Here is an 18,229-nt window from a genome sequence, read left to right as displayed (position 1 = left end):
TCTCGCCACTTCTCCACCACAAACACTCGCCGCATCTCCGCCACGAACTCTCGACGCACCTCCGCCACAAACACTCGCCACACCTCCGCCACAAACACTCGCTGCACCCCCGCCACGAACTCTCGCCGCTCCTCCACCACAAACACTCGCCACACCCCCGCCACGATCCCCCACTGTCCCTCCGCCATAAAAACACTCGCCACAGTGTTTCTCTGCTGGCAGTCCACTTCCCCCAACTGAGGCATCGTTTGATCATCTCAGAACATGGGCAAGCTGGACTGATACTCCCATCAGCTCCCTCTCTCTTCAAAAGTAACTATTGAGCCTCTGGAATGTGTGGCTGGCTGGTGTGGTGGTTGCTGACTCTCCGCACGTCTTCAAGAGGGAGCTGGACCAGTTCTTGGTTGGGGCAGAAGTCGCATTTTGTAAAAGAGAAGCAATTTACCAATTAACATAAGCATGGTCCGTATGATCCCCTGGACTGGTTTCCATCACCTGAGGGGGGCGGAAAGGAATTTTCCAGAGTATTTCTTCCTCATTTTTAGCTCTGTATTTCCCCCCTGTTGTCTGCTTCTCCCAGGAGATTATATGGCTGTGGGGGTGGAGGGCGGGATAGGAAGTGTGTAGTTACGATGTTCCAGGCATCATGAGTGTGGGGCAGGCTTAATGGACCAGCGTTTTTATCCTACCTGTCATTTCCATATGCTCATAATTCATTTTAGGTGTAACGCTTTGAAATGTCTCCTAAAGATGTAACAAGAGGTTACACCTATTGGGGGAGACTGAACCGGCTGGGTCTCCTTTCTCTAGAAAAGAGAAGGCCGGGGGTGACCCGATAGAGGTCTTTAAAACGATTAAGCGATTTGATAGGGTAAAACATGCTTCCACTTGTGGGGGAATCCAAAACTAGGGCCCATAAATACAAGACAGTCATTAATAAATCCAGTAGGGAATTCATGAGAAACTTCTTTCCCCAGAGAGTGGTTCGAATGTGGAACTCACCCCTGAGCCATGGGTCCCGACTGCTGATACCTTGAAGGGGAGTGCACAGGTGTGGACACTGGGTGTGGATTGGATCAGCCTCAGTTGGGCTGTCCATCACAGTTGAACAGCCTCAACATGCAAGAGCAACAACTTGCATATATATAGCGCTTTAACGGCGGAAAACTGTTCCAAAGCTCTTCACAGGAGTGCTTTCCAACCAAACTGACACCCAGCCACATAACATAGAAACATAGAAACATAGAAAATAGGTGCAGGAGCAGGCCATTCAGCCCTTCTAGCCTGCACCGCCATTCAATGAGTTCATGGCTGAATATGAAACTTCAGTACCCCCTTCCTGCTTTCTCGCCATACCCCTTGATCCCCCGAGTAGTAAGGACTACATCTAACTCCCTTTTGAATATAGTTAGTGAATTGGCCTCAACTACTTTCTGTGGTAGAGAATTCCACAGGTTCACCACTCTCTGGGTGAAGAAGTTTCTCCTCATCTCAGTCCTAAATGGCTTACCCCTTATCCTTAGACTGTGACCCCTGGTTCTGGACTTCCCCAACATTGGGAACATTCTTCCTGCATCTAATCTGTCTAAACCCGTCAGAATTTTAAACGTTTCTATGAGGTCCCCTCTCATTCTTCTGAACTCCAGTGAATACAAGCCCAGTTGATCCAGTCTTTCTTGATAGGTCAGTCCCGCCATCCCGGGAATCAGTCTGGTGAACCTTCGCTGCACTCCCTCAATAGCAAGAATGTCCTTCCTCAGGTTAGGAGACCAAAACTGTACACAATACTCCAGGTTATTAGGACAGGTGAATAAAAGCTGGGTCAAAGAAGTAGGTTTTAAAGAGTGCCTTCAAGGAAGAGAGAGAAGTGGAGAGGTGGAGAGATTTAGGGAGGAAATTCCAGAGCTTAGGGCCCAGACAGTTGAAGAAACGGCCGCCAATGGTGGGGCGAAGGGAGTGAGGGACTTGCAAAAGGCCACATGGGGGTAATTCTACACGACTGCGCTACTGGCAAAAGTTAACAAAAAACATTCTGCGACATTATCCCAGATTCCCGACGTGCAGCCCTGACTCACAACTGCCTTTATCTCAAGAGGGCTGGAATACAAATACGTGGAAATTATGCTTCAGTTATATAAAGCTCTGGTTTGACCCCATCTGGAGCACTGTGTTCAGTTCTGGGCTCTGCACCTCAGGAAGGATAGGGTGCAGTACAGATTCACCAGAATGATACCAGGGATAAAAGGGTTACGTTATCAGGGCAGATTGCATAGTCTAGGCTTGTATTCCTGTCATATATACAACCAGCATTGGAACCCATGGATAAACTAACCTAAGTTGTACGCCGTGAGAACACTGACCACTAGGTGGGAGACACTCCTAACCTGGACCTTCAGGTATAAAAGGGGAAGCTCCACCCACCTTCATCACTTGAGTGCAAAGGAATAAAGGACAGGTCACAGACTGACCTTCTCTCAAGCATGGGCCTCGTGTGCATTTATACTGTGTAGTAAGGACATATCAATGGCGACAAGAAACTGGGATTTAAACCACGCGAGCATGGCCACTAGCAGAACAGATGAGAGGTACTGTGTTAAGGAATGGTTGGGACAGAGATTCAACATTGTTAAAGCAGCACACAGTTCTCCAGGCAGACAAGGGCAGTCAGGCATGCCCCAACATGTAGTCGAACCCAGAGGGGGAGTTCGACAGAGACAATGGCAAGCTGAACAGCGATTCACGCCATTGCAAGGGACAATGCGGCCAGTAATGGGGCCATCAACACCTGTTAATGGCACACTCAAGGACAATAACAGGGGCAGTCAGGGACGATCGACTGGCAAGGGACCTTTTGTTTCAAACCGCAACTCATGCTGGAGGCGTGGAGGCATACATTCAGCCGGAGTTTGCAGAGATGAGCAAAATACCTGCAGAAATTGCAGAAATGGACACTGGGGGAAATCGCTGGAAGCTAAAGTTCAGCAAGTTCATGTGGAGCACGTATACAGTTCATACACCAGGACGCCACCGATAATGATGAAAGTGCTCCTCAATGGCATCCCAGTATCAATAGAGTTAGACACGGGTGCCAGCCAGTCCCTGATGGGCATCAAACAGTTCGAAAAGTTGTGAGCATCCAAGGCCAGGAGGCCAAAATTATCGGCGATTGACGCACAGCTACGGACTTACACAAAGCAGATCATTGCGGTGCTAGGCAGCGCCACGGTAGTCGTGACCCACAAAGATTCGGAGAACAGGTTGCCACTCTGGATTGTCCCAGGGGACGGTCCCGCACTACTGGGGAGGAGTTGGCTTGCTGTCATGAACTGGAAATGGGGCGATGTCAATGCAATTTCCTCTGTGGAGCGAGTATCATGCTCACAGGTCCTAGACAAATTTGACTCATTATTTCAACCCGGCATTGGCACTTTCATGGGGGCCAAGGTAGTGATTCACATAAACCTGGACGCCAGACCAGTACACCACAAGGCCAGAGCGGTGCCGTACGTGATGCGGGAAAAGATAGAAGGCGAATTGGACCGCCTGTTGAGGGAAGGCATCATCTCGCCAGTCGAATTCAGTGACTGGGCGAGCCCGATTGTGCCGGTGCTGAAGGCGGATGGGTCGGTCAGGATATGTGGCGATTACAAGGCCACCATCAATCGGGTGTCACTCCAAGACCAGTACCCGCTACCGAGAGCGGAGGAACTCTTTGCGACGCTATCCAGTGGCAAACTTTTTTCAAAATTGGACCTAACCTCAGCTTACATGACCCAGGAGCTGGCGAGTGAGTCGAAGAAGCTGACCACCATCACGACACACAAGGGGTTGTTTGAGTACAACAGATGTCCGTTCGGGATTCGCTCGGCCGCCGCGATCTTCCAACGAAATATGGAAAGCCTCCTCAAGTCGATTCCAGGGACGGTGGTTTTTCAGGACGACATCCTCATTACGGGTTACGATACTGAAGAACACCTCCACAACCTGGAGGAGGTGATACGCAGACTGGACCGGGTAGGTCTGCGACTGAAAAAGGCGAAGTGCGTCTTCCTAGCTCCAGAGGTAGAATTCCTGGGGATGAGGGTAGCAGCAGACGGGATCAGCCCTACTGCATCCAAGACGGAAGCGATCCAGAGAGCACCCAGACCCCGTAACACGACGGAGCTGCGTTTATTCCTGGGGCTCCTGAACTATTTTGGTAACTTTCTTCCCAAATTGAGCACGCTGCTAGAGCCGCTACACGTGCGCTTACGCAAAGGTCGCGAATGGGTCTGGGGGGACAGCCAGGAAAGGGCTTTTAATAGAGCATGCAATTTGTTATGTTCCAACAATCTGTTAACGCTATATGACCCATGTAAGAAACTTGTGTTAACGTGCGATGCGTCGTCCTATGGTGTCGGGTGTGTGTTGCAGCATGTCAATGCCAAGGGTCAGTTACAGCCGGTAGCTTATGCCTCCAGGAGTCTGTCCCAGGCAGAAAGAGGCTACGGGATGGTAGAAAAGGAGGCGCTTGCATGTGTATATGCGGTAAAGAAAATGCACCAGTACCTGTTTGGCAGGAAATTTGAGCTGGAGACAGATCACAAACCCCTAACGTCCCTTTTGGCCGACAACAAGGCCATAAATGCAAACGCATCGGCCCGCATACAGAGGTGGGCACTCACGTTAGCTGCCTATGACTACACAATTCGGCACAGACCGGGCACAGAAAACTGCGCCGATGCACTCAGCAGGCTCCCACTAGCCACCACTGAGGGGGCTACCGAGCATGCTGCTGAGATGGTCATGGCTGTTGAAGCTTTCGGAAGCGAAGGCTCACCCGTGACAGCCCGTCAGATTAAAGTCTGGACAAATAGAGACCCGCTATTGTCTCTAGTCAAGAAATGTGTCCTGAATGGGGACTGGGCAGCCACGTACAGGGCATGCCCTGAGAAATTTAAACCATTTCACAGGCAAGGATGAACTCTCGATTCAGACCGATTGCCTACTGTGGGGAAACCGCGTAGTCATGCCCCAGATGGGCAGAGAGGTGTTCATCAGAGAACTCCACAATGGGCACCCGGGCATTGTCACGATGAAGGCAATTGCCAGGTCACACGTTTGGTGGCCAGAGATAGACGCAGATCTGGAACTTTGTGTTCGCAGGTGTAACACGTGTGCCCAGCTGGGCCATGCGCCCAGGGAAGCCCCCCTTAGCCCCTGGCCATGGCCGCCAAGCCTTGGTCACGCATCCATGTGGACTACGCAGGTCCTTTCATGGGGAAAATGTTTTTGGTTGTAGTAGACGCCTACTCCAAATGGATCGAGTGTGACATTTTAAATTCAAGCACATCCTCTGCCACGGTAGAAAGTCTACAGGCAATGTTCGCCGCCCACGGTCTACCGGACATCTTGGTCAGCGACAATGGCCCGTGCTTCACAAGCACTGAATTCCAGGACTTCATGGCAGGCAATGGAATTAACCATGTTAGAACGGCACCGTTCAAGCCGGCCTCAAACGGCCAGGCAGAACGAGCAGTGCAGATAATCAAACAGGGGATGCTCAGATTCCAAGGGGGTTCCCTACAAACCCGCTTATCACACCTCCTGTTGGCCTATAGATCCCGACCACACTCGCTCACAGGGGTTCCACCCGCAGAGCTACTAATGAAAAGGACGCTCAAAACCTGATTATCCCTTATACACCCCACCATGAAAGAAATTGTCGAGAGCAGGCGCCAGTCACAATATCACTACCATGACAGGAATGCGAGGGCGCGATGTATTGATGTAAATGATCCTGTTTTTGTCCTCAACTATGCTGCAGGGCCCAAATGGCTCGCAGGCACTGTGGTTGCCAAAGAGGGAAATAGGATTCTGGTAGTTAAACTTACCAATGGACAAATCTGCCGCAAACATGTGGATCAAACAAAAAGGAGGTTCAGCAACCCCATAGAAGAAGCAGAGGAAGAACACGATATAGAGTTCACTCCACCACAGGTGACCGAACACCGGAACCAAAGGGAGGAGAGCCCAGTCACTGTGGGCAGTCCGGACAGGCCTGAGGCACTGCAAACAGCAGACACTCAGGCCAGCGCCCAACAACCGGAGCCCCAACTCAGGCGCTCTACAAGGGAGCGTAAACCACCAGAGAGACTTAACCTGTGATCCCAATAAGACTTTGGGGGGGGGGGGGGGGGAGGTGATGTCATGTATTCAACCAGCATTGTAACCCATGTATAAACTGACCTAAGTTGTACACCGTGAGAACACTGACCACTAGGTGGGAGACACTCCTAACCTGGACCTTCAGGTATAAAAGGGGAAGCTCCACCCACCTTCATCACTTGAGTGCTAAGGAATAAAGGACAGGTCACAGACTGACCTTCTCTCAAGCATGGGCCTCATGTGCATTTATACTGTGTAGTAAGGACGTATCAATTCCCTTGAGTATAGAAGAGTAAGCATTGATCTAATTGAGGTGATTAGGATGATTAAAGGAATTGATGGGGTAGATAGAAACTATTTCCTCTGGTGGGAGAGTCCAGGACAAAAGAACATAGAAATAGGAGCAGAAGTAGGCTATTTAATAAGATCATGGCTGATCTGATCTGGGGCTCAGCTCCACTTCCCCGCCCGCTCCCCATAACCCTTCACTCTCTTATCGTTCAAAAATCTGTCTATCTCCACCTAAAATTTATTCAATGACCCAGCCTCCACAGCTCCCTGGGGCAGAGAATTCCACAGATTTACAACCCTCTGAGAGAAGAAATGCCTCCTCATCTCAGTTCTAAATGGGCGGCCCCTTACAACTAGAGTGAGGTCATTCAGGGGTGATATCAGCAAGAACTTCTTCACACACAAGGTAGTGGAAATCTGAAATTCTCGCACCAAAAAGCTGTTGAGGCTGGGGGTTATTTGAAAATGTCAAAACTGAGATCAATAGATTTTTGGTAGTCAAGGGGATTAAGGGATATGGAACCACGGCAAGTAGATAGAGTTTAGATACAGATCAGCCATAATCTAATTAAATGGCGGAACAGAATGAGGAGCTGAATGGCCTCCTCCTGTTCCCAGATAGCTAGAAGTACTGCCCTACAGAATCTAAGTGCAGACACAGGGAATAATTGCTTGGTGCCTTGTAAGAGTGTCTTCAAGAGAGGAGGAGGAGGGCCGTGAATGAGGAAACATTTATCAAACACTTGTTATGAAGATTGTGCTCTCTTTTATATTTAAAGAAATAAACACAGGTTTATGCACAGGAATGCAATTGATTGAGTTGATGATTGATTGATTGTGCCTGTCTGCTGATTGGATTGATTGATTGTGTCTGTTTGAACAGTCCAACTCACTCCTTCCCACCTCAGGTGTAGCTTTCCCTGTTGACCAATCAGCAGAAACTTTAGAGGGGGAAGAGGAAAAAAAAGGGACTCTGAGCTAAGAAATAAAGTATAGGAAATGACAGCGGTTTGATATGGATTGATTTTTTTAAAATTTCAAAATATACTTTATTCATATAAAAATTTGTACAGTACATTCAAAAGCAGTTCAGTCCATTTAGCTGCGGTCAGCAATCCCATCCACTACATTTGGGTACTGATGGAAGTTCCGTTCGATACATTTCCTTGCTTTTCAGTTCAAGTACAATTCGGTACACTACGGGATACATTGTAGTACATTCAACAAATGACATTACATGTGTCACTATACAGTACACGGAATGGGTGACGGTACATTTACATTTTTTCTTTTCAACGTGCATTACGAAACAGACCTTGCATTGTACATGGCACTACATAGGTGTTTACTGATCATGGTGCTCCATGTACACAAAAAGGAAGTTACAAGTATGGCCCGAAGGGAGTTTTGTACTGATTCCTGGATTGTATGTGTCTCTTGCTCTAAGGGAGAGCAGTAGGATTAATGTCAGAACAGCGGGAACTCGAACTAAAGCTCTTGTCTGTCCTTACCCCATGTGGTAAGTGTGTTTCCTTTAGACTAACTGAAGATTAGCTTGATAGGTGAATGTTTATTAATTTTACTGGGATCATTGTTTTGAGTTCTGATTTTTAAAAACTCTTTCCAACTATATTTCCATGTCTTTAGACACCGAAGTAAGAGATGGAGTTGGAGGGAATTAACTTCTGCTATGACTTTTGGTGTTTTTGGTTATATTCTAGAAATTTCCAGCGCCCTCTGGACTGTCTATTCTCGATAGAGAAACATAGAAATTTACAGCGCAGAAGGAGGCCATTTCGACCCATCGTGTCCCCGCCGGCCAACAAAGAGCCACAAGGCCCTTGGTCAGCAGCCCTAAGGGTTACGTATAAACCTATGAACAATGACTGAAAGGCAAAAAATTGCAGGGCAATGGGGAAAGGGCGGGGGAGTGGGACTAGCTGAAGTGCTCCTGCAGAGAGCCGGCATGGGCTCGATGGGCTGAATGGCCTCCTGTGCTGTAACCATTCTATGATTCTAAACTGTGTCAGACTTGGAAATGAGGGGGAAGTGGCCAAAGTGCAGAACCAATGGGGTTTTGCGATTCTGTAGGTTGTTTTTAATCACCTCTTACTCCAAAATGGCCACTTTGTGTTTACTGTTTATAAAATGGCAGCTGGCTTCGGATTATGCCTGTAATGCTTTGCACATGATACTTACGGCTAAGTAATGTCATTTGGCCCAACTTGATTGATTCATCCAGAACAACCTTATGCTTTGGATTAGGATAGTGTGGAGAAACAAAATGAGCCAGGGTTCCTGCTCCTGCTTGTTGTCCATTGACCGTTGCTGGAAAGCATAGGGACGCAGCTGTGATGCTCACCACAGTTGAATAGCCCATCAATGCTCACTGTGCAGGCTCACACATGACGTATGGGACACTTGGGGAGGCCCCTGTGTAACCATTTAGCAGAAACTTGCTTTTATATAGCAACTTTCACAAAACTAGGATGTCCCAAATCACTTCACAGCCAATAAAATACTTGTGAAGTGTAGAGGTAAACACTGTGCTTGATCGACAGCCAACGAGTACAAAACTCTTTTGGTTGGTTGGAAACAATAAATAAACAGTTAGATCAAGTGCCCCCCAATCTGGGGGACACTCCAAACATTTTTCCAGGCCCTTTTTTGTTTTTTTTGTTGGTTTTTTTTGGTATTTTTTGTAGGTTTTTTTGGGGCACTAAAACCATAATTTACAAGTGCCCCCTATAAAAGGGGAGGGGGACACTAAAACCGGCAATTAAAACAAATTAAACTTTAAAACATATAAAATCAAATAAAAATTTGGTTGCCGGGAGTAATAATGCACTCCAGTCTCTCCGGTGCCCACCTCTCACGGAAGGCTGTGAGCGAACCGGTGGACACCGCGTGCTCCATCTCTTCGGACACCCTGGCGCGGATGTACGCACGGAAGAGAGGCAGGCAGTCGGGCTGAACGACCCCCTCGCCCGCCCGCTGCCTGGACCGGCTGATGGCCAACTAGTACACAGCAAGGGCTGAATGTTTAAGGTGGTGGATGGGCTGCCAATCAAGCGGACTGCTTTGTCCTGGATGGTGTTGAAATTCTTGAGTGTAGTTGCTGCTGCACCCATCCAGGCCAGTGGAGGGTATTCCATCACACTCCCGACTTGTGCCTTGTAGATGGCGGAAATGCTTTGGGACGACCGGAGGTGAGCCACTTGCTTCACAATATGCAATCTCTGACCTGCTCTTGTAGCCACATGGCTGGTATAACTGAGTTTCTGGTCAGTGGTGACCCCCAGGGTGTTGTTGGTGGGTGATTCGGCGATGGTAATGCCATTTTTTTTAACGTGGATTCGGCAATGGTAATGCCATTTTTTTTTTAACATGGAATGATAACTTATGGAGCTGATGCTTTTATTTTCCCAGGGGTTTCGCATGATCGGACAACACTGCAGCCTGGGTTCTTCATGGCTCCGGCCCCTCAGAGTTTGACGGTTGTCTCTGGTCTCTCGCACTTTCCTCAGTTGCTCCTGGCTGTGTCCATTGCTTTCCTGCTGCTACTTGCCCCTCTCGTGATCGTCTGTGCTTTCTGTAGGAGGTAGGACCTTGGAATTCTTTTGGGGACAGTCCATATCACTAGGTGTCATAAATTGTGCCCTTATGGCACAACCTTAACATCTTAACTTCAACCTAAACAGTGCGTTGCTGGCCCCACTGTGTCTGACCAGGATCCTATGAGTTTACATAGAATGACATTGGATGTACAGCACAGAAGCAGCCATTCGGCCCGACGGGTCTATGCCGGTGTTTATGCTCCACACGAATCTCCTCTCGCCCTACTTCATCTAAGCTGTATCCCTGATTATAATCGCTCAACAATTGGTGGCCATGCCTTCTGTTGCCTCGGCCCTAAGCTCTAGAGTTCCCTGCCTAAACCTCTACGCCTCTCTATCTCTCTCTCCTCCTTCAAGACACTCCTTAAAACATACCTCTTTGACCAAGCTTTTGGTCACCTGCTCGAATTTCTCTTTATGTGACTTGGTGTCAAATTCTTTGTCTCCTAATACTCCTGTGAAGCGCCTTGGGATGTTTCACTACGTTAAAGGTGCTATATAAATACAGGTTGTTGTTGTAACCCTATCAGCATATCCCCCTATTCCTTTCTCTTCTGGGTACTTGTCTAGCGTCCCCTTAAATGCCTCTATACTATTCGCTTCAACCACACCATGTGGTATTGAGTTCCACATTCTCACCACACTCTGGGTAAAGAAGTTTCTCCTGAATTTCCTATTGGATTTATTAGTGACTATCTTTTATATTTATGGCCCCTAGTTTTGGACTCCCCATAAGTGGAAACATTTTCTCCTGTCTATCCTATGAAACCCTTTCATAATCTTAAAAGATCTCTATTGGGTCAACCCCTCAGCCTTTTCTTTTCTAGAGAATAGCGCCCCACGATGTTTAATCTTCCCTGATGGCTATAACCTCTCAGTTGTGGTATCATCCTAGTAAATCGTCTTATCACCTTCTCCAGTGCCTTTTTCATAATTTGGAGACCAGAACTGTGTACAGTATTCTTAAGTTGGCACTAACAGCTGTCACACCTGTAGCACTGATACTTGTCAGAATCTGCAGGGCACCCAGGTTTCACTGGATTCATGTGCGTGTGGGGTTTGACCTGTGAACTGACCTACGTCAAATGCCATGAGCCCTTCAGGTTGAAGGAGGAGAGGGACGGCAACGGGCTGTGCATGGGTGGTACTTGAGTATAAAGAGGCGGGGTGGGGGTAAGAGAGTCTCTGGACTCCACTTAGCAACTGCCCATCGAGGGGCTGACCGAGTGGCCAATTCTGTCCCATCATTCTCTAGTGCAGTGCATCAGGGATCGTGTTGCCAGCTCTGGTTGGAAGTATTCCTGGATGTTTTATTACATGACCTCTTGCCTCCAACCACCCCGCACCCCCACACTCCGCTATTGGTCGCCTGACATGTCCATCCTCGCGGTGCCCTGCCTACCCACGGCCAATCGGAAAGCAAACTGGCTCATTACCCGACTAGATGATGTCCAACTGTCAGCCATTTTAAAATCCCAAATCCAATATTTTTTATAACTTAATGAAAGGAAAGAAAATTGTTTTTTTTTTTTACTGCCCCTATAATTTTTCTCCCGATTTTTTGCTCACAGCAGTGTTCTGGCAATTAGTCTTTAATTCCTGGGTAATCCTGGAGGTTTGGCAGCCCTAATAGAAACATAGAAATTTACAGCGCAGAAGGAGGCCATTTCTGCCCATCATATCCTTGCCGGCCGACAAAGAGCTGCGCAGCCCTTGATCAGCAGCCCTAAGCGTTACATATAAACCTATGAACAATGACGGAAAGGCAAAGAGCACCCAGCCCAACCAGTCCGCCTCACACAACTGCGACACTCCTTATACTGCAAACATCTACATTCCACCCCAACTGGAGCCATGTGATCTCCTGGGAGAGGCAAAAACCAGATAAAAACCCAGGTCAATTTACGGAGAAAAAATCTGGGAAAATTCCTCTACGACCCATCCAGGCGATTGAAACTAGTCCAGGAGATCACGCTGACCGTATTCTATTCCCTGCAGTACTTACCAAGTGTCTACCTGTGCTCTTAGTTCATCCGATTTATACTCCTTGCATTAAAGTATATACCATTCAGCACAGGAAGACCTCCTTGCTTACTACACACTAAGCCGTTTCCTCTGTCTTACAGATTTGTTTTCTAGATTCTTGCTATCCAACTTCTGCTTTACTTCCCTCCCTTTTGAATTTGTTCTCAGGTTCCCATCCCCCTGCCAAGCTAGTTTAAACTCTCCCGAACAGCACTAGCAAAACTCCCTGTGAGGATATTGGTCCCGGCGCTGTTGAGGTGCAACCCGTCCGGTTTGTACAAGTTCCATCCCCCCCCCCAGAAGCAGTCCCAATGCCTCAAGAATTTAAGGCCCTCCCTCCAACACCAACTTTCCAGCCATATGTTCATCCTCTCTATCCTTCTATTCTTATACTCATTAGCACGTGGCACCGGTAGTAACCCAGCGATTACTACCTTTGAAGTCCTACCCTTTAATTTTCTTCCTAGCTCCCTAAATTCTTCCTGCAGGACCTCATCCCTCATTTTACCTATGTCGTTGGTCCCGATATGACCCACGACCTGTATGCCCCAGGATGCCCTGCGTCCGCTCTGTGACATCCTTGACCCTGGCACCAGGGAGGTACAAAACCATTCGGGAGTCACGCCTACAGCCGCAGAAACGCCTGTCTGTTCCCCTAACTATAGAATCCCCTATCACTAGGGCTCTTTTGTTCTTTGTCCCTCCCCCCTGTGCAGCTGAGCCACCCGTGGTGCCTTGGAATTGGCTCTGGCTGCACTCCCCAGAGGCACCATCGTCCTTACTGATACTCAGAATTGAATACCGGTTTGAAAGCGAGATGGACGCCCGGGGGGACTCCTGCGCTACCTGCCTAGCACGCTTACTAATTCTGGTGATCACCCACTTCCCCTCTACCTGCACGCCTTTAAGCTGCGGGGTGACCACCTCCTGAAACGTGCTATCCACGTAATTCTCAGCCTCGCGGATGCATCTTATTGACTCCACCCACTGCTCCAGCTCCAAAACACGGGGCTCAAGCAGGTGAAGCTGGAGACATCTCCTGCACACATGGTTGTCTAGGCTACGCGAAGCATCCAGGACTTCCCACATGCCGCAGGATGTGCACTCCACGGGACTGAGCTGCACTGCCATCCCTCTAGTTAGCCTTATCTAGTTTAAAATCTAATTAAAAAGAAATAGAGAAAAAGGGAGCTACTCATCAACTCACCTCACCGACCTCTCGGCCTCCAAACTCCCAAACAACTCACCTCACCGACCTCCTGGCCTCCAAAATCCTGACTCACCGACTCAGGGCCTCCGAACTCCCGACTTTGGGCTGTAAAGCGCTTTGGCTCAGAGGCTAAGGCTGTCTAGAAAAAGAATGCGTGCCAATGTAATCATGGGCCTCAAGCAAGAGATTGGTTGGGTTTGTGGCCCTCACAGAAATTGGTGGGTAACAATGAGCTGATCCACACACAGTTACAGTAACCTGCTGCTGAAGATTGTAGTTTGATGGTGCTGCTGCTTTGTATTAACACTCCATTCCATGCCCTTTTCTGCTTACTAGACTTTCTGGAAGAGTAAGACAAAGAATAAGAGGTCGTAAAGAACAATTTGTGGTGACTATAGTAAGTAAGATACACTTCACGTGCACATGCCTAGCGCCGTTCCATTTAGCCTATTGATTCAGTAGGTAGCTTGAGTTTAGAAAGGACATGCACTTGTAAGCACCTTGCACAACCTCAGGATATCCCAAGGCGCTTTACAGCCTGTGAAGTACTTTTGAAGGGTCCTTATCCTCATAGACAGTCCCTCGGAATCGAGGAAGACTTGCTTCCACTTCTGAAGGAAGTTCTTTGGTGGCTGAACAGTCCAATACGAGAGCCACAGACCCTGTCACAGGTGGGACAGACATTCATCGAGGGAAGGGGTGGGTGGGACTGGTTTGCCGCACACTCCTTCCGCTGCCTGCACTTGACCTCTTCGCTCGCGGCGTTGAGATTCGAAGAGCTCAACGCCCTCCCGGATGCACTTTCTCCACCTAGGGCGGTCTTCGGCCAGGGACTCCCAGGTGTCAGTGGTGATGTCGCACTTTATCAGGGAAGCTTTGAGGGTGTCCTTGTAACGTTTCCGCTGCCAACCTTTGGCTCCTTTGCCGTGAAGGAGCTCTGCATAGAGCATTTGCTTAGGGAGTCTCGTGTCTGGCATGCGAACTATGTGGCCTGCCCAGCGAAGCTGATCGAGTATGGTCAGTGCTTCAATGCTGGGGATGTTAGCCTGGACGAGGACACTGATGTTGGTGCATCTGTCCTCCCAGGGGATTTGCAGGATCTTGCGGAGACTGTTGTAATGTAGGAAACATGGCAGCCAATTTGCACAGACATCGAGGTGATAATGACCACATCATCTATGTTTGAGGAATAAATATTGGCGCAGGACACCAGGGAGACCTACCCTGCCCTTCTTTGAATAATGCTGTGGGATCTTTTACACCCCCTGAGAGGGCAATCGGGGCCTCGGTTTAACGTCTGAAAGATGGCACCTCCGACAGTGCAGCACTCCCTCAGTACTGCACTGGGAGTGTCAGCCTAGATTATGTGTTCAAGTCTCTGGAATGGGACTTGAACCCCCAACCTTCGGACTTGGGCGAGAGTGTCGCCCACTGTACTTGGTGCATGTCTTGAGATCTAAAGGCCAATTCCGACAGTTGGATTAACTTAGTTATTTGGCTTTTTTTGAATTGCGAAATGTGGATGAGATGCCTAGACTCATAGTGCAGCAGACCATATAAGGTTGGTGAAAATGAGATAAATCAGGAAGTACTGATAGGGGCTTTTTAAAAATGTTTTTTTTTTAAATCACTGAATTGTTTGAGGATGAGGTAACTGAGGGAAGTCAGGCGTTGACAGTTTTGACCTGGTGGGGAAGAATGAGTTAGAGCCGGAGGCGGAGAGATGTTAATCATTGACTGACTAAACCTGAAATAACTCTCAAATCCTATGTGTCATTCTATTTACTCTACAGAAGAAACGCAATGTTCCTGTTCAACCCAAAGATAATCCAAACACTACGAATGCAAATGGAGTGATTGAAAAGACAATTGGTATGTAATGGCTGTAGTGTTTCTCATCGTTCTCGACCTGCCTGCAGCTTTTGACACGGTTGACCACTCCATCCTCCTCCAACGCCCCTCCACCGTCGTCCAGCTGGGTGGGAACTCGCCAAGTTCCATTCTTATCAATCTAATCATAGCCAGAAAATCACCAGCAACGGCTTCTCTTCCCACTCCCACATCGTTATCACTGGTGTCCCCCAAGGATCAATCCTTGGCTCCCTCCTATTTCTCATCTACATGCTGCCCCTTGGCGACATCATCCAAAAACATGTCAATTTCCACATGTACGCTGACGACACCCAGCTCTACCTCACCACCACTTCTCTCGACCCCTCCACAGTCGCTAAATTGTCAGACTGCTTGTCCGACATCCAGTACTGGATGAGCAGAAATTTTCTCCAATTAAGTATTGATTAGTCTGAAGCCATTGTCTTTGGTCCCTGTCACAAACTCTGTTCCCTAGCTACCGACTCCATCCCTCTCCCTAGCATCTGTCTGAGGTTGAACCAGACTGTTTGCAACCTTGGTGTCATATTTGACCCTGAAATTAGCTTTCGATCACATACCTGCAGCATAATTAAAACCGCCTATTTCCACTTCCGTAACATTGCCCGTCTCTGCACCGTATGATCTGCTGCTGAAACCCTCATCCATGCTTTTGTTACCTCTTGACTTGACTACACCAATGAACTCCTGGCTACCTCCCATAATCTATCCTACGTAAACTTGAGCTCATCCAAAACTCGGCTGCCCGTGTCGTAACTCGCACCAAGTCCCGCTCACCCATCACCCCGGTGCTCGCTGACCTACATTGGCTCCTGGTTAAGCAACGTCTCGATTTCAAAATTCTCATCCTTGTTTACAAATCCCTCCATGGCCTCACCCCTCTCTATTTCTGTAATCTTCTTCAGCCTCAATACCCCGAGATATCTGCCCTCCTCAAATTCTACCCTCTTGAGCACCCCTGATTGTAATCGCTCAAACATTAGTGGCCGTGCCTTCAGTGGCCTGGGCTCCAAGCTCTGGAACTCCCTGCCTAAACCGCTCCACCTCGCTACCTCTCTTTCCTCCTTTAAAACACTCCCTAATACCTACCTCCTTAACCTCTGCTGTAATTTCTTGTGTGGCTCAGTGTCAAATTTTTGTCTTATAACACTATTATGAAGCACCTTGGGACGTTTTACTAAGTTAAAGGTGCTATATAAATACAAGTTGTTGTTTTAAAGAATTGAAACCTCTTGCTGATGCCAGATAAGAGCCACTGTAACTGGATAAATCTTTATAAAAATACTGATCTGTAGCAGGCAAAACATGGAAAGCCAGTGGTGTGTTTTAGGCATTCACTTGAACATTAATGAACACAAACTCCGTCAGCTGCTTTTTGCTGTAAGCTTTAGTTGGAGCGCCCTCTGCTCATTCAGTGGATAAAGAAAGAAAGAAAGAACTTGCATTTATATGGTGCCTTTCACAACTTCAAGATGTCCCAGAACGGTTTACAGCCAATAAATTACTTTTAAAGCAAAATACTGCAGATGCTGATTATCTGAAATAAAAACCGGAAATGCTGGAAACACTCAGGCAGCATCTGTGGAGAGAGAAACAGAGTTAATGTTTTGGGTCGAAGACCTTACGTCAGAACTGGAAAACGTTAGCGACGTAACAAGTTTTAAGCAAAGTGCAAAGGTGGGGAGAGGAAAGAACAAAAGGGAAGGTCTGTGATATAGTGGAAGGCAGGAGAGATTAAATGACAAAAGGGGTAATGGTGCAAGGCAAGATGGGGTGATAATAGGACAAGTAAAGAATCACAAGACGGCTCTAGAGGCAACAGCAGGATCATTACCGGCAACTGCTGTCTTGGAAAAAATGAGAGCAGTGATTATGATCTAAAATTGTTGAACTCAATGTTCAGTCCGGAAGGTTGTAAAGTGCCTTATTGAAAGATGAGGTGCTGTTCCTCGACCTTCCAGTGAGCTTCATTAGAACAGTGTCGGAGGCCTAGGTCAGAGTAGGAGTGGAGCGGAGAATTAAAGTGACAGGCGACTGGAAGGTCAGGTCACGCTTGCAGACTGAACGGAGGTGCTCCGCAAACTGATCGCCCAATCTGCGTTTGGTCTCCCCATTGCTGGCCAAGAACGGGGAAACACTCATCAAGGACAACGAGGCACTCGGGGCCTGCTGGAAGGAGCACTTCGAAGATCTCCTCAATCGAAACTCTGCCTTTGATCTGAGTGTTCTCGACTCCATCCTGCAGCATGCTACCTGCCACCACAACATCAGTGACACCCCAACGCCGCACAAGGTAGGAAAAGCCATAAGACGGCTCAAGAACAACAAGACTACGGGAGCAGATGGAATCCCTGCTGAGGCACTAAAGTATGGTGGAGAGGCACTGTTGGCGTGGATACATGACCTCCTCTCTCTCATCTGGAGGGAGTAGAGCATGCCGGGAGATCTCGGAGATGCAGTGATCGTGACCATCTTTAAAAAAGGGGACAAGTCCGACTGCGGCAACTACAGAGGAATCTCCCTGCTATCAGCCACTGGGAAAGTTGTCGCTAGAGTCCTCCTCAAACATCTCTTCCCACCCTGTCCCCGTATCCCTCTATTCCCATCTCCCTCTTGTATGCATCAAGCTTCCCCTTAAATACATCAATGCTCTCTGCTTCAACCATTCGATGTGGAACAAGCTGCCACATTCACACCGCTCTCCTGTGAAGAAATTCCTCCAAAACTCTCTTTATTTGATCTGTGACAATCTTACATTTATGACCCCTAGTCTGAACTCGCTCACAAGTGGAAAGAGTTTCTCCACATCCACCCCTTCATCAATTTAACAGGTCTCCTCTTGGTCTTCTCTGTTCCAGAGAAAACAGCCACAAGGCTGCTCAATCTTTCCTGATAGTTGCAAATGTTTCAGTGGAGAGAAGTTTACCTTGAGACAACTGACCTTGAAGGATATGTCTCTGTCACCTAATGTTACATTTGGTTCGTGGGAATAGGAGTATGTCATTCATCCCATTGAGTCTGTTCCACCATTCAATTAGACCATGGCTGA

General features: G+C 48.0%; 1 protein-coding gene across 2 annotated transcripts in view; it reads left to right on the top strand.

Moving 5' to 3' along the window:
• Positions 1-18,229, top strand: part of LOC139279308 (uncharacterized) — a 35,699-nt gene that overhangs the window by 7,773 nt on the left and 9,697 nt on the right. For both annotated transcript variants that reach the window (XM_070898437.1, XM_070898436.1), the window contains exons 2-4: positions 9,868-10,039; positions 13,627-13,687; positions 15,084-15,162. In XM_070898437.1, the coding sequence (XP_070754538.1) occupies positions 9,909-10,039; positions 13,627-13,687; positions 15,084-15,162 (271 nt within the window). In that variant the 5' untranslated portion in view covers positions 9,868-9,908. The remainder of the gene's footprint in view (positions 1-9,867; positions 10,040-13,626; positions 13,688-15,083; positions 15,163-18,229) is intronic.

This window comes from Pristiophorus japonicus, chromosome 14, assembly GCF_044704955.1.
Source record: "Pristiophorus japonicus isolate sPriJap1 chromosome 14, sPriJap1.hap1, whole genome shotgun sequence".
NCBI lineage: Eukaryota > Metazoa > Chordata > Chondrichthyes > Pristiophoridae > Pristiophorus > Pristiophorus japonicus.
This window is presented reverse-complemented; position numbering and strand designations above follow the sequence as displayed.